Source organism: Rattus rattus, chromosome 3, assembly GCF_011064425.1.
Source record: "Rattus rattus isolate New Zealand chromosome 3, Rrattus_CSIRO_v1, whole genome shotgun sequence".
In the NCBI taxonomy this organism is placed as follows: Eukaryota; Metazoa; Chordata; class Mammalia; order Rodentia; family Muridae; genus Rattus; species Rattus rattus.
Window position 1 is genome coordinate 42,065,555 of NC_046156.1, and position 16,074 is coordinate 42,081,628.

Sequence of the window (16,074 nt, forward strand, 5' to 3'; positions counted from 1 at the left end):
ACCATTAGTGGATGTACCTGGTGCCTGGTGGCATGGTTATCCTTGTTCAATTATCACAGCTTTTTTTCTATTATTATTATAATTTTTGGAGTATCTTTATTTAACAGACTCCTCAAAAGGTGAGGAATTCACTCAGCAAGATATTCGAATATTTAGAAGCAATAGAAGTTTGTGACAAATTGAATGCAAAACACAACCTCAATTTCTCATTTGTCTTTCCATCCACCCCATTGTTAAGTCCCTTCTTGTAATTGAACTGGTCTTGGTACTTATGGCCAATTAAATGAGATGAGCGAGAGGCACTGTACCAGCACTTAGCAAGCTTCTGCTTTCTCAAGCCATACTGTTGAGGCTCCTCGGTTCCCTGACATCGGTTTCTCAAGTCATCTAAAACCAGCATACAGTCTAACTTTTATGTTCCTGAGAAAGGCTATGCATGCCTTTTATGCCTATCATTTAGTCAGCATAGGCGAATCATTTGATATACAGACCATTCAGTACAATTCTGAAAGAATGAAGGCTGCACTTTGTAAATGAGGAGTTTCTTTAAGGAAACATGATTAAAATGAGGAGTTTTTGTTTCTTTAAAAATATTTAATTAAAATATATTTTATTTTCTTCTCAAGAGAAAAAGACCACCAGATTTTCAACTAAGGACAATTCTATAAATCAGAATGAAGTATCAATGTGTTTGTATCATGCAGTGGTGTGCTCTGTGTCATCTTTCTAAAGAATGACTCAGATTTCGATTCTCATCTGAAGAGTAGAGGGGCTTTGTGTTCACTCATCCATGCTTTCTTGTTTGAAGTCCTTTGTGTAACACATTTCAAGATGGAAGCATGAATTTAAAATTAAGAACATATGAGACAGCTCACAGGATGGGTTGGAGGAGCAGGTATATTATCATTAATCAATTCTATCCTATGCATCCATTACACTAATAAACAACTATGATCTAAATTGAAGGTAACAAAAGAGGAAAAATGTAAATATCCTCTTTGGGTCTTAACTTGAGATGTGGTCACTTGTAATCTGGAATGCAGTACCTCCGTAAGAAGGTTTCTTAAGAATTATAATTCATAGCACTTGAAAAGGATGGAAATCCAAAGCAATTTGTGAGATTTATACTTTCAGTGTACAAATATAATCAATCGCCACATGTTTAGAGTAACCTTTCAAAGCACACAATCAAAGTTTAATAGATGATATCCACAGGAACGTGATGAAGGATTACATTTGCATCTTAGTTCCTTGTTGTTCATAGGAAGAAAATTGGCTATAAATTACATACCTGTTTGATATCTAAAGTAGTTCCCAGAAGTTTATAATTTGTAACTATGCAGCCAGACCAGATTCCTGGCTATTCATGGGATGTTGGGACCATTTGCTTTATCTAGAAGCTATCTACAATGACCAGTTTGGGATATCTTAAGACACTCTCTAGCCAATACGAGAACTCTTAACTCCATGCACATTAGCAAGCATTCTTTATTCTTCAACCCCAATAAACACCAACCCATGAGGAAAAAGAAATTTATTTTTTTAATTTAGTTTTTAAATTTTTATTTGAAAAATACAATACACAGCAGAGAATTCTTTCCTCCCCCACTGTTCTTTCACAAAGAAAACTATGGAAATGTAACCGAGATATTTGGCTAGGATAGATCCTGAGAAAAAGAGAGGCCCAGTTAGAAGTGGAATAGACAAACTCTCTCGAAGAAGGTTCACCTCTCTTTTAACATAAAAGAGCCTTTTAAGTTACCTTAGGCATCATCGGAGAAGACTTGTGCAGAATTTCTGCCATGCAAACAGATACTACTGAAGTTTTCAACTTCAACAATTTACACTGACCTGGGCCCCAAAGAAGCAGAATAAAAATGAGAGTCTCTATCAGAAAGACGTGTGATTGCCTGCTTTTACTAGACTATGTATGTACATATTTATATATTGTTATTAGTGCTGTCTTTTACAGGTCCTAGGGATTGAACCCAGGGCCTGTGCATGCTAGGCAAGTGCTGTACCACTGAACTTCAGCTCCAGCCATTGTTTTAACGTTTTCTTAAAGGTATTTTTATTTTTAGATCATTCTCAGTAGTAGCCTCATGGTTAAGTACTCTCTGCTGGGTTTGGTTAATTTGCATGCATCTTTAATTTTTCCTGGACTTTATCATGACACAACCTTGGGTTCATGATGCTTAAATATAATAGCAGAAGGAATTTAACATTGACCCTGCTTTGTTCTTTAATTTATAGCTCTTTTCTACTGACCAGGTTTAGGAAGGTGCAAAGATCCAACACTGATTTACGTAATGTTAAGGCCTCCAAGGGGAAAATCATTCATGTCCAGGTCCTTCTGAGTGGATATAGAACCAGTAGCCTTGAGCAACTGTACAAGCATGATCAGCCATCCTGCCTTTGCTTGACATAAGCTCATACACCTTTGTTCAGCCCTAAGAAGCAATGCGCCCATTGATAATGCTTTCTAAACAATGTCTTTAAAGATTGTCAAGATATGCAAAGTTTGCTCTATACTTCCAAAAGAATTAAATTGCTATAGAGATCTGTGATTTATAGAAATGAGATTTTTAAAAAAAAATAAAAAAATTGCTTTTAGTAGACATATTTTGACTTCTGCAGGATTGAAATTGGGCAATCAAAGTCCATTTGGAAGTAACAGAGAAGCCTTTGATTTTAATTACTCGCGGATTTCTGTTGAAATTAAGAGAGTAAATTAAATGTTTATTTGCAACTCTCAAGACTAGAAAGATTTTTAAAAAAAATCAATTTCTGCACATTTAAGTCAAAGTATCTTGGGTTAGCTTTAAAGACTGCAGTGTGACTCATGACTTCAACCTCCTTCTTCTGAAGAGAGTGTTTTCATCTTTAACTTTCATGGTCACTGTACAGCCTGTCCCTCAGCCTCCTTCCTGAGTAGTAGCTGAGATGTAGAGCTGAGAATCTTCATTTGGACTTCTCTTTTACCAAGAGCCTCATATCCAGGTGCTAGAACTTCATATCCAGATGCTAGAACTTTTTAAATGGAATTATAAATATAATCCTAAATAGCTCTGTTTTTGAAAGATTCCTTTTGGGTTCCTCCATGTAAGTGAGCATTTAAAATACTGCAGACCTTCTGCATGCGTCCCCATTTTGGCATTCCTTCATTTTTTTTTTTAACATAGGTAGTTTCTCAGGACCCTAATGGCCTCTTAATGGCCTCAGTGTCATGAATGTTGAGGCAACTGTGGCATATTTGAGAAAAATGAGAGTTTCAGGGTAAATTTGAATTTAGATTTAACTCTTCCCTTCACTAGCCGTATGGACTGGGCATGTTATCAGTCCTGGCTTTATTTTTATCATATGTAAATAGTCATTTTTCAATATTGATACAGGATTGCCATGATTATTAAATGATACATATAAATATGTTTTAATTAAAATATTAGACAATACATTAATACAAAAAATACATTAATCATATTTCTAGTATCTTCATGATAATATTTTAAATTTAAATTTTATTTCATTTAAATTATTTGAGTTCTGGACCAGTAAAAATATTTAATAGTGGACCATAGTCATTCTTGAGACACTGTTAATGATGGAAGGTTATTCAATAACAAGGTATCATGGCTGGATGTACCTTAATGTATTTAAATATTGCCTGCATTAAAAATGTGCAGCTCAACCATTAAACCACAACTGTCAAAGAAAAAGTCCAAATAAATAATTTTAATTATGATACATTACTCGGTGACAGTAAAAATTGGCATTTTCCCCTTTAAAAGCAGAAGCACCAGTCTTAGAATATGTAGTATGAATGGTGTTTTAAGTGAAATATAGCATAATGTAGTGAGCAAACAATTTAGTATAGGACACACTTTCTAAAAGTAAAGTGATTTCACACACTGAAATCTGTTAAAATGGAAATAATGTCATGCTGCATAATAAAAAGCCCCCAGGACTTTCAAAATCCACTTCAAATTAAATATGCTGTACTGCTGAACAGATATATGAAAAAAAATTAAAAAGGCTTAACTAGCCCAAAATAGAGGATTTCTTTTATACAAATAAAACCCATGTTGGGGTTTCTTTCCACATAGTGACGGAGATTCTTTTGAGAAACTAAAGCAACCGTTTTATTTAAGAATTGACTTGTTCATTTTGTCGTCGTGTTTTTACTGAACACCCACACTTGGTGCTGGGCTTTGTCGTGGGTGGTGGGGATACAGAAGAGAAAGCCACGGTCCTGCTCCAGAGGAGTTCACAGTCTAGTGGGAGGGGGGCAGAGAGGGCATTATCAAGTTTTAAAATTATAAAAAGTCCCAGACAACTTTATAAATTTCCCGTGTAATCAAATAAACTTTGTTATGAATGTATGGTAAAAAGGGATGACGTCCAGTGCAGGGAAAAACCGTCCACTTCAATATCATGTGACTTCCGCAAAGGCAGTGATGTGGTTCTGTAAAAGAAAAGGGGATTCCAAAGTCAGAGTCCTGGGCAAACGGATTTAATAAAGAATTTCGCATTTCTGACAAATAACTATTAACTTAATATAGAACCACAGCCCATGTGTTTGTTGCTAAAACACAGTGTTGTTAAACTTACTTCTCTGTTACGTAAGGTTAGCTAATTATATCTTTTATTCAGTATTCTTAATTATCAGAATAGATTAAAATGTTATACCTGCTTGATTCAAAGTTAACACTAAAATTTCAGTAGATAAAAATGGCCATGACAGACACATTAATATTCTGTTTGCTGTTCACGGAATTTCAATGTGCATGCTGTAGTTTCAGACTAATTGCTCCCTGTGAAACAGATGGTGTGGAGTGAGGTGGGCAAGCGCTCAGACTGAAATAGCATTTGTTCGTTGACAGAGATCTACTTCAATACTTCAGTTTTGAGGTATGAATTCAGACTCCACGCTACAAGCTGGGTTTTGTTGTTGTTTTTATTGGCTCCAACCTCAGAATTCTTTACGGCCTCCTCCCTTTTGCTTCTTCTTCTTTTAAGAAGCCACAAATATATAGAGAAGTAAACCTTCAGAATGGCTAATATCAAAATAGATTCAGACCTGTAATACACTGTGTCTTAGACACTGAGATCGCTTAGTAAAACGTTGACCCTGAATGATTAACCCTGATGCACACGGGATTGTGGTAAGAGAGAGCGTGGAGATCAACATCACTCTATCACAGCGACATCACAAATAGGCTCTCCCGTCACACTGCCCACTCAGAGGATCTCTGTTGAGTTACATAGACAGAGATTCAGGCATGACTATAGGACAGAGAGTAAGCCCAAGTTGTTGAGGAATAGAACTTGCTGACCATCCATTAGCAAGTCTTCTCTCCAGTCCACAGCACAGCAGCAGGCAAAATACTGAGGCTTGTCCTTGAGTGCAGGTATCCCCTGGTACAACAGTCACTTTGTCTCTTAAAAGTCATTTCAGAGGGTGAAATTTAGAAAATTTAAGACCAATTCTGATATTCCACATGTTTGAGTGGCCAGGAGACCGAGCTCAGACGCTCCACAAGAGAGCAACGGGCCATAACCACTGAGCCATCTCTCCAGTCCACTTTAAGTCCAGATTTAATGCTCCAAGATCTATGTGGGGAAAATCTCCATTTTACTGTGTATTTCTCTCTCTGTATGGATTACGCCCTATCAACAGAACCATGCAGCATAATCAGAATGCCATGAAAGCCAAGCCTCACTTTTATGACACCAGAATTTGGTGATGGCTTGCTATTTGACAACATCTGCCACATAGCAAATTCCTTAAAAAAAAAAAACTCAAAAATGCAAAAGTAATTCAGAAAATAAATTTTGAAACTATTAGGGGCTATTTCATGAAAGAAGACTGCATTTCCGATGAGGAGGGGAACTGAACTAAGAAAACAGCAGCAGACGAGCTGACGCGGGAGATGCAGCCCTCCTGTAGTTGTGCCGGGAACCTGCACAGAAGGACGCGGGTCTCTGTATTTACTCGGTTTGCAGCGCAGCTCCAACACCAGTGCGCTAATGCGCACATACGTTTATTGCCTTAACTGGAGGTGTTCACAGTGGCTAATCCCCAGTATCCAGCCGAAGAGCCGGGCAAGGCAGTCTTTAAAGGACCTCCCCTGTGAATTTTCTTCTTGATCATCTTCCATATATTGGTTTTGGAACACCTAAGAAACGTGTTTTTACATGTGATTTCAATTTAACTTCTTGGCTTCGGTGAGCTTATCTGTTGCTTCAAAGTTCTAAGTTGTTACATTGTTAGGTTACACTCCATGATTAAATAAGGTTTGAAAAGCAGCCTAAAGGGATAGCATGCTCCATGACCCTCAATAAGTTATCCTGTGAGGATTTCTTCAAAACAATTTGTAAGTGAGTGAGGTCATTTACTAGAAAGAAGTGGGTAAAATTCCTTTCTTACAAGATGGCAAAAAGACCCTGTAAATTAATGAGAAATTGTAGACTCAGCATAAGTTTTTAACATAAAATGGGATGTCTTTGTTCTGGTTTATTGACTAGGGATTTGTCCTCTCAGTGAGGAAGTTGAATGGCACAGTAGACTCAGCAGGCAGAGGGGTTGAATATCAGGTGTTTAAATGTGGGCTCCAGTCAAAATGGAAGATTGCCAAGCAATTAGACCATCAAAACCCCTAGCTTTCTCACCAGCAAAATACAGATCTGCTTATGAATGGATTTTTATTAATGTTAAATGATACATGCATAATATTTCTTGTCCCCATTCCAACAATCTATTGGAGTTTATCTACTATTTTTTGTGGTTGATAAAATTCAAATGAACAAGCTAAATAAAATTAAACATTTTAGAGAATCAAAAAGGAAAAGGAAAGAAAGACAAAAAGAATTAAAAATAGTGTGTAGTTTATAAAATTCACCATTTGTTCTTTCATCATAATGTCTACAGTTCAGGAAGCACACAACTATAAGAGCCAAATCAATTTCAAAAACCCAGGGTTTCTTACAAAAAGAATACAGATTCATTTAATGACCCAAGACAATTTATGCTTTGTGTTCTACTCCATAAGCAACAGTTTTTGATTATGGTCTCCCTCCTGTGTTGGGTGCTTGTGCCACAGGATACATAGATTTCTAAAATACAAAATATATCATATTCTGAAACACGTCTGGCACTAAGGGTTTCAAATAAAGAGTCATAGAGCCACTGTTAAATCCACCAGCGAGTCCATTATTACAAGAATGCTGCCTCCATTTTGCCAGGGGAAGTTAGATTGGATGACATAATCATAAACATTGTCATACTTCATTCTCCTATCTGCATCTGTACTTTATTCATTGTCTGCTTTGAGGCATGGAATATGGACAGGAGAGAGAACAGAAAATGCCTGTTGTGATGGCCCATGCCTATAATTCCAACCAAAAGATAGGATACAGAGTTCAAGAGTGGATGTTGCTACTTAATGAGTTCAAGATCAGCTGGGGTTACAGACTCTTCCAGAAGAAATAAAACATCCAAACAAGATAAGCAAGAAAAGTAGTACCCTAAAAGGAGAATGTGCTCTGTGATCCCCACAAATATGTCATGTGAAGTCTTCCTCCTAATTTGTGAAGGAAGTAAGATCATTTGGTAAAAGAGAACTTTTTTTTAACGATAAAGACACTATTAGAGAGATTCAGACTTGGGGCTGTGGAATTGGCTGTAAAATTTAAAGTAGACAATTGTTTTGTTTACAGAAAGTGGGAAGGCAGGAAAATAAAACTCAGAAACGAGCTTCATTGGAAGAGGACTTTTTCTTTCTTCGGACAGTTTCTCTTCCTACAGCGACTTTGTTGTAGGGAAGTGTTTTGATTTCCATTCCTTTTCGCTGCAATTAAAAGGGGCTAAAAGCTACTTTCTGAGAGACAGGGTCTCTGGAAGGCTTCCTTTGACAAGTTAATTAAATGAAGGACAGGTCTAGGTTAGATACAGAGATTAGGAGCCTAAGTAGTCATGGAAGATGTAGCTCCCAGCTCAGATCTTTAGTGACACTGGTGATCGTCCTGGGTTTCACGTTAGAGTTTGACTAAACACAGGCACATATCCAGAGGCTTGGATCTAATCGGTCAGAGGCCTCACTCAGGCACCAGAATGCTGAAAGGCTCTCTGGTTGATCCTAGTGTGCAGCCCTTACTGAGAACTGCAGCATCAGAGGATCTGCTGACACATTTGCATTGACTCCAAGTTATGGCTTAATATCCAAATATTTCCGGAAGCTTGATGTCTATCATCTTGATCTCCCGACTTAAGCCAGGGCCCACTGCAGCAGAAATCCCAGGGCTTGCAGCCCAGAAATTTACCAGGTTTGAAAGTGCTATAAAAATGGCCCTTGGTGGATGTGGTGAATGTAGGTATGCAAATGGTTTGCCCTTCACAATTGTATCCTTCCGGTGATGACTCAGCGCTTTCTTATCTGTCACACCTTTAGTCCACAGTCTTGGCTTTATTCCCAGAAACCTATCACTTTAGGAATGTAAGCTTCTAGTTTCCCTTGCCTGTCTGACTGCAAAGTTTGACCAAGTAGATATTTCTTGACTGCTAATTCCTATATCCACTCTTGTTTGGGCTTCTATTTTTTTCCACTCATCTGGTCCCCATTTTTGATGCTTAACATCCCCTAGCCTCTTAGCACAGTGCACTTACTTTACCTGTTGGCAAGTGATCCTGTCTTTTCTTAGGAGATACTGCAAAGTACAAGTTGGTGTCCCCTGCATGTCCTCACCCACCACAGCTCTCGGCACTGCCCTCTGTGTCTGCTTTCCAAACAATCTCCCTCATCACTCTACTGTTATCTCACATGATTGGGAAATCTACTACAGGCCTTTGACTTGGTATTTTATTCAAGTTTCATTTATTAAAACCCTAATAGAAATCATGTTAATATTGTTAGTAACTAAAACTTACCATAAGTTAATTCTCATGTTTAATTTAAGCTAACTAACTGTAATCTTGTTTGTTTGATTCCCTTTTAACCTTTAAAACTGCTCTGGATTCACCACATAAGCAAAGAGCATTCCCCAACAAAGAAGAGGTAGAGGACATAGATAAAGAAGCAGATGCACAATAAACTCTTTATAACCAGTTGCTGATTAACACCAATAAACTTGCCTGTTTCCATAAATATACACTAGTCAGTAAAAACCCAGATGGCCCACTTTCCTTTTCCAGGTGTGTGTGTGTCTGTAATTTATGAATGAATACAAAATGTTTATTCATAAAAATCCTGTACATTAATATTTATGTCAGCTGCATTCATAATTTTTTTCAATGACATTCAACCCGAATACCCTCTAGCCTTCCGACGGGAAAAGAAGCTAAGGTATAGTTACCCAACAGAATGCCACTCATCAATAAAAAAAGGAAAGGAGGGAAACAAATTGACACCCAAAAAAGAGCCAGACTTCAAAGCTTACATAAAATGTCAGCCCATTTATGACATCCTGGAAAAGGTAGAAAGGAGCACAGGCAGCAGATCAGTGGTTACCAGGGCTGGATGTTGGAAGTGGCCCATTACAAAACCATTCTGGGGAGATTGAAAATTCTATAGCTTACTACTGTTGATTGTTACATGGAAGCCTACTTTTTTTCAGAACCCATAAGATTGCAAATATTAGGGACTAGGGAGATACCTTCATCTGTAAAGTGATTGCTCTACAAAATTGACGACCCAAGGTCCATCTCCAGGACCCACTTTAGAACCATCAGGTATGGTGGTGCACATTTGTAAGCCTAGTGCTGGACAATCAGAGACGGGCAGAGAGCCTGGGACTCACAGGCTAGCCAGCCTAACTCACTGTCAGTTCAGAGATCCTGTCTCAAAACAGATAGATTACATCTAAGGAAGAAACCCAAAGTTCGCTTCTGGTTTCAACATAAACATGTAGATATGCACCTGCAAACACACACACACACACACACACACACACACACACACACACGCATAAATATAAAGATGGTTTTACAGGATATAAATTAGTTTTTATGCCTGAATTTAATTTAAAAAACAGGACTAACAGCCATGAGCTGTCCAAAGGCAAGGTACTAATGTTTAGAATTTGGGTTTTTCGATATGGAATAATTGTTTCAACGTCCGATTGTTTTGATTCCACAAGAAAAATATAAAATAAATGTACTAGAAAGTATTCTAATAACACATTTAAAATGAACTACCTTATTAGTTTGTGTCTATTGAGCTGATGAAGAGTCTGAAGAATAATATTTTCTACTGTCAGAGAGGACATAGATACACGAATTAAACCTAAATTATTCATTCCCCATTTACTGTTTCCATTCCTATGAACTTAAATCAATACTTAACCACACAAGGACACATATCTCTGATGCTTGCTTTAGTGTTGTTAGTAACTGGGAGAAATTGGAAGAAGAGGCTCTTCTTATAATTTCTACAGATGATAATTTCTCCACATCCTTTTATATTATTATACAAGAGAATGGTCTTAAACTTGATCTCTGGATTGAAAATGTAGAATATATTATCCCGAAAATGAAAAATAGCATTTTTATTATGGTCAGTTTTGTGACCCTGGTCATGTTACTTCATTATACGATGGCAGTAGGATGTACTCCAATGTTTTGTTATAGAGACTAAAATACCATTTTATGTGTGACGTTCCCTGCCTAGCTTGAGACATCTGTTAATCTTTTATAGAACCTTAGCTTTTGCTGCTAAGTTTGATGATATGGTTGTTTTATTTATTGATTTATAACCGTATCTATGGTAACAGATGTGAGCAAACCTAGTCATTTGTTATAAACCTACCTCTATAAAAACCCTTGTATACAATCCCAAAGTGTTTGTTTTTATTTTGTGAGACAGGCTTTCATTATGGAGCCTAGGCTAGCCTCACAGTCTCTATGTAGGCATCCTTGTAACATTAGTGCTTTGAAGGATGAGGTAAGAAACAAGATATCCAAGTTGCTGACTTTTGCTTTTTGACCCCTTCTTTACCTAAAACAATAAATTTGAAAGTGAGGAGGGGTGTGTTAGTTTTAAGACAGTGGGCTTGGTTTACTGTCTATTCCCCTAATTATAGTGACGTTTTTCTCTACTGTAGAGTATTTCTGTAGAGTACTTTCTCCACAGAGATGCTCCACACCAAGGGGAGAGGTTGACAGCTCTGAACATCTGCCTCTGTTTGAATGTGTGCTGCTGGGGAGAGATTACTCACCCAGCACTCCACCACTGCACTCTCCCTCAACTAACGGCCGAGTGAGTCATATCCGCTCAAGCTATATTCGTCACCCACGATGCCATTCAAAAGTAATTCTCAGAAAGAAGCTTTTACAAAAGGCCCCTGGGAAACTGAAAAAAAAAAGTCTGCTTGTCATTCTTTATCTTGTATAATACAATTCATAGATAGTGTGGAAAAGTCAATCCTGAATACACAGGCCTAAACAGCAAAAACAATCATAAGAAATCGTGACAAAGGGTGCTGGTGTGTCTACCGCAGTGTTAGTGCAAAAGATCCTAATGGATGCTGCAAGTATTTTTTGTTTGTTTAAGGTTTTTTCCATAAAATATATTTTGATTATGTTTTCCCTTCCCTCAACTCCTTCCAGATCCTCCCTCCTTCTCCACCTACCTAATTTTATCCATCTGTCTATCAATCAATCAATCTATTATCAATCATCCATCATTAATAAAAAAGACAAAAAATTAAAAATGCATAAAATTTTTAAAAAATGAAAATCAAAACAAATAAAAACAGCCCAGAAGTACATACCTGTCACATTTTATTTGTTTCCAGAAGTACATACCTGTCACATTTTATTTGTTTCCATTTTAAATTTGGTTTTAAAGCAAAATAAACTACATGAGAATAGTATGTAAATTTCTATTTCTTTTCATGAATTTCCATATATGCTCAAAACTATGTGCCTAAAGTATGTATTGATTTATGCTCATTAATGACTGCAATGCCTAATCAGTACTAAAGTTGACTTATGTAGTCCTATAGAATATTACATACCATTCAGCAGTTCCATGAAACAAAGGTTTGCTTTCTAGAGAAGCAACTGAATCTTAATAGATGGATGGTTATAATATCCTGTAACTTCAATGGAATTTTTACCAGGGAGCATGGCAGTGTGTAATCATGCTTCCCTTGGCAATAAAAAAAAAAGACACCACACACCCAAGAAATCCTGAGTTTGAAGTTGAAAATTAGCTCTTTTCATATACACACATATGCACACATACTCTCTCTCTCTCTCTCTCTCACTCTCTCTCTCTCTCTCTCACACACACACACACACACACACATACACACACACTCCCCATTCTGAATACATTTCAGCTCCTATTTCTGTTTGATTTCTGTCATACTATAGTCTTCTACCAAGACAATGGAAAGGCCACTGCAAAGGCTTCCCTGGTCATTGGACATTGCTTTTCACTCTACTGATGGTTTATTCACTCAGGGAGTTCGCTTACATTACCTGTCTCATCGACTGGCACAGGTTACACATTGGTGATTAGCCATTTATCCTATTAGGAAGTCTACCTGAAAACTATTCCTTCTAGTATACTCCTTTTCTTGTTGACAAGAGCAAATTATTTTCCTTTGATTGATTAATGTCTTATCATCTGAAGTGGAATTTATATTTGCAGCTGGCTGTATCTACTTTATCATTCTTTGGATCCCCAGTATGCAGACAACCATTATAGGACCACACATTTTCAATCTAATACCACCTGCTTTATTTTAGACAGTACACACCAATAAACACAAACACACACAGTATGTGTGTAGTATGTATGCATGTCTCTAGAAAACCATGTCTGATAGAGCAGAGTCCTAATTTTTCTGCATGGAAATGTGTGTAACTACACAAGGTATATACTCTGACAGCCTCCAAACCCCTGTGGTTCCCAATGTCTAGTTTTCATACTATACATTAGTGGCTAGGTTCTGTGATCCACTTCCCATGCTTTCCTGTCCTGTTGTGTGGGCTGAAGCAGGCTCCTACCAGGATAAGGCATAGGCCAACAAGGTGGGCAGAAATTCTCAAGGCCCAGTAAATTTCTGACCAATGAAGTCTCTGTCAGTTTGATTGGCAGGCCAGTTGCCAAATCCAAATTAAATGAAGCAGAAAAGATATTCTGCCTTAAGAAGTAGTCAGTGGTTGAGACTGACACTGTCTCCTACCACAACATCTGTAACTGTTACTTTCCATGTTGTTACAATTGTTACAACCTGTAATTGTATACTTTTTTCATTGTTGTTAATTTTCAATGAATCTCTGAGAGGTTCTAGTGAATATTTCAATTTGACCTTGTATCTGCTTAATTCTCCCATATTAAATGTTCAAATATTACTTGAAAAAGAAGGTTTTTTTTTACAGGATATCCTAAGATATATAAAAAAAAAACTAGATAATACTCTCACTGCTCTGATGGCCGCCCTGTCCTAGAAGATAGGCTTTGGTGAGCATCTTCTCTACCTGGTACCTTTTCTCATGTCAGGTTTTTGGATTGCTCTTTTACTCTTTAATCTACTTTTTAAAAAAGCAAAATAGTTTTTATTTTAATTGTGTATATGTGCATATCCATGTGTGAGTTTGTGCACTTGAGCACAGGTACCTGCCAACGTCAGAAGTATAAGATCCCCTAGAGCTGGGTTAAACTGACATAAGGATCCTAACACCAGTGCTGGGACTAGAACTTGGGCCCCTTCATCTGTCAGGAATCAATAATCAAAGTTTGGATGGAGAAGAATTTCTCTCACTTTAGATTTTTTAATGCTGCATCTAGTCAAAATTCCTAACATTTTGCTGCAATTTTTACTCTGATAATCTGCTGTTATGAAGTCAAGACCTTCCTTATTCTTTCTAACATAGGCAATAAAAGAGTAGAACTATAATTGGTTGCATCATTATTTCCTAGAAGAAAACACAGATCCTTGGTTCTTGGATTCCTAAGGGAAATTAATAGTGTCTTTTACATTTCTGGCAATATCCTGAAGCCAGTAACACTGCCAATTCTTTTAGAAATGAACCTCGAAGGAGGAAGCAAAGAGAATGAATTTAGGGAACAGGGTGATGTGATATCTGAAGGGGGCTGACACTCTAGGAGTGAGATGATAGGAATTCTAAGATAAAAAGGAAAGACACCTGCATGTACAGGAGCCAGAGCCACTGTACTGAGAGGACGTCAGATGACACCAGGTGGACCTGAACACACAGGAGCTACAAACAAGACTACCACACTTAATCTGGCAGAGAAAAATAAAAAGAGGTCCACATGTCACATGGTATGGATTGTGGATTCTGTCATGGGGACATTCACCACTGATTTAATAATCATCCGTAGCTAGGATCTTAGACTCTTTATGACTTAATGTGATAAACAGGTGAATAAAATTATTAGCCTCTTCAATATTTAGTGGTCATTGGACTCTGATGAGATGCTTTCCACAGATGAACCATTAATTTCCTAAAAAAGAACAAACATTCAGATATTTTTACTCAGATTTGAAAGAACCCATGTCTTTTCCTCATAAATTAAGGTATTTCTCATGTGACGTACTCCCTACAGTTAAGGGAAAAATTATTAGCACAGAAATGAAATTTACCTGTGTATAATCATTATACTCTAGGTCTTAGTTTAGCAAATGTGTGGTTTGAACATAAGAGGTTTTCCAGTTTGCATAACTTGAAGAAGAAACCCACCAAACATTGGGGGAAAAAACAAACCAATGACAGCACGGTATGATACTAAAGCTCTTAGTCCTGCCTGCCCATCAAAAGTTGACACAACGCTTCTCTTCAGTCATCAGAAGACCGCTGTGAAGGGACAAATGACAGTCTTTAACTACTGGTCATCACAATCAAAGGAATAGGGGAATTTTGCATGTTCCCTTCGTTTGTTTATGTAATGTGAACCATAATAAAAGGCAATATATTTATTCTATGCAACCCTCTCCCTCTCTCTCTCTTTCTCTCCCTCCCCCTTCTCTCTCTATCTCTCTGCCCCCCACCCTCTCTCTGTCACACACTCAAACACAAACACATGAGTAGAAAGCTCTTGAAGTTTCCTTCACGTGACTGCTCTCTAGTTCTGGCTGAGAAGCACAGGAACATGGCCCTCCTTGGCAGTGAAGAGTGTAAGGGAAGGATGAAATCTGCTCCTAGTTTATTCCTAGCATTCATGCCATGGTCCTTCCATGATGAGGTCAGGGACACAGGCCATACCCAGTGCAGAAAACATTCTGATTGAGAATAGAAATAAAAAGGTCAGAGAGAATGGCATCTCCATTGCCGAATATCCTAGCAAGCAAAGGAGCATGGAACTGGCTTTGTCTTTCAGCCTTATTTCCCAAATTAAGGAGACACAAATCACTTGGACTTGATATGGAAAACTAAATTAATAGAAGGTCATAAGCACTTTTCTCTGTCAATTTATGGATTATAGTGGAAAATTCTAGCTCACATAGCCTAATATAGTGAAACTTATTTTAAATAAGAGGAAGTAGCATAAACATGAGTAGTAGGAATTTTGAATGCAGAGAATGCAGTAATAGCTTATAAGAAAACAGAAGTTGCAAGAACCACTTTGTAAAGTACTTGACAGTTTGTTGACTATGACACCCACTGATGCCTGGACCTACTCTTTAAAACAATGTGGACAAACTCAGCCCAGCCTGACCTGCAGCCTCCCCTGCCTCAAGAAAGTACAGCTGCTGGTAACATGCTGCCTGATCTTTGTGCAATGAGACTCAGTGCGTGGCGCTTGTCTGCTAGCTGCATGGTGACAATTTACGAAGCACTTTCTCACTGAGGGAGGAATGGAGTAGACTTTGCAAAAAAAAATTCATGCATTTGCTTTTCATGTCACCTGTGCATGAGACCACAGAACACTGTTCCTTAGACAATCTGGCAAAGTGCTGGGTGAGTCCCATGCCTGGTTACCAAGCTTCCAGCATGGGTGATATCTGTGGGTACTTTAAATGAGAGATATACTTTATAAGATGATCTTTCCAGTAGTAAACTCTTGCTAAATTAAGTCATTTAACTGAAACCATAAATTGTGAGAT

The 16,074-nt window shown here is 37.7% G+C and overlaps 1 protein-coding gene across 1 annotated transcript in view; it reads right to left on the reverse strand.

Moving 5' to 3' along the window:
• Window positions 1-3,175: 3,175 nt before the first annotated feature.
• Plppr5 (phospholipid phosphatase related 5) overlaps window positions 3,176-16,074 on the reverse strand; it is a 106,889-nt gene continuing 93,990 nt past the window's right edge. Inside the window, exon 6 of the mRNA XM_032897415.1 lies at window positions 3,176-4,462. Within this exon, the coding sequence (XP_032753306.1) occupies window positions 4,430-4,462 (33 nt within the window). The 3' untranslated portion in view covers window positions 3,176-4,429. The remainder of the gene's footprint in view (window positions 4,463-16,074) is intronic.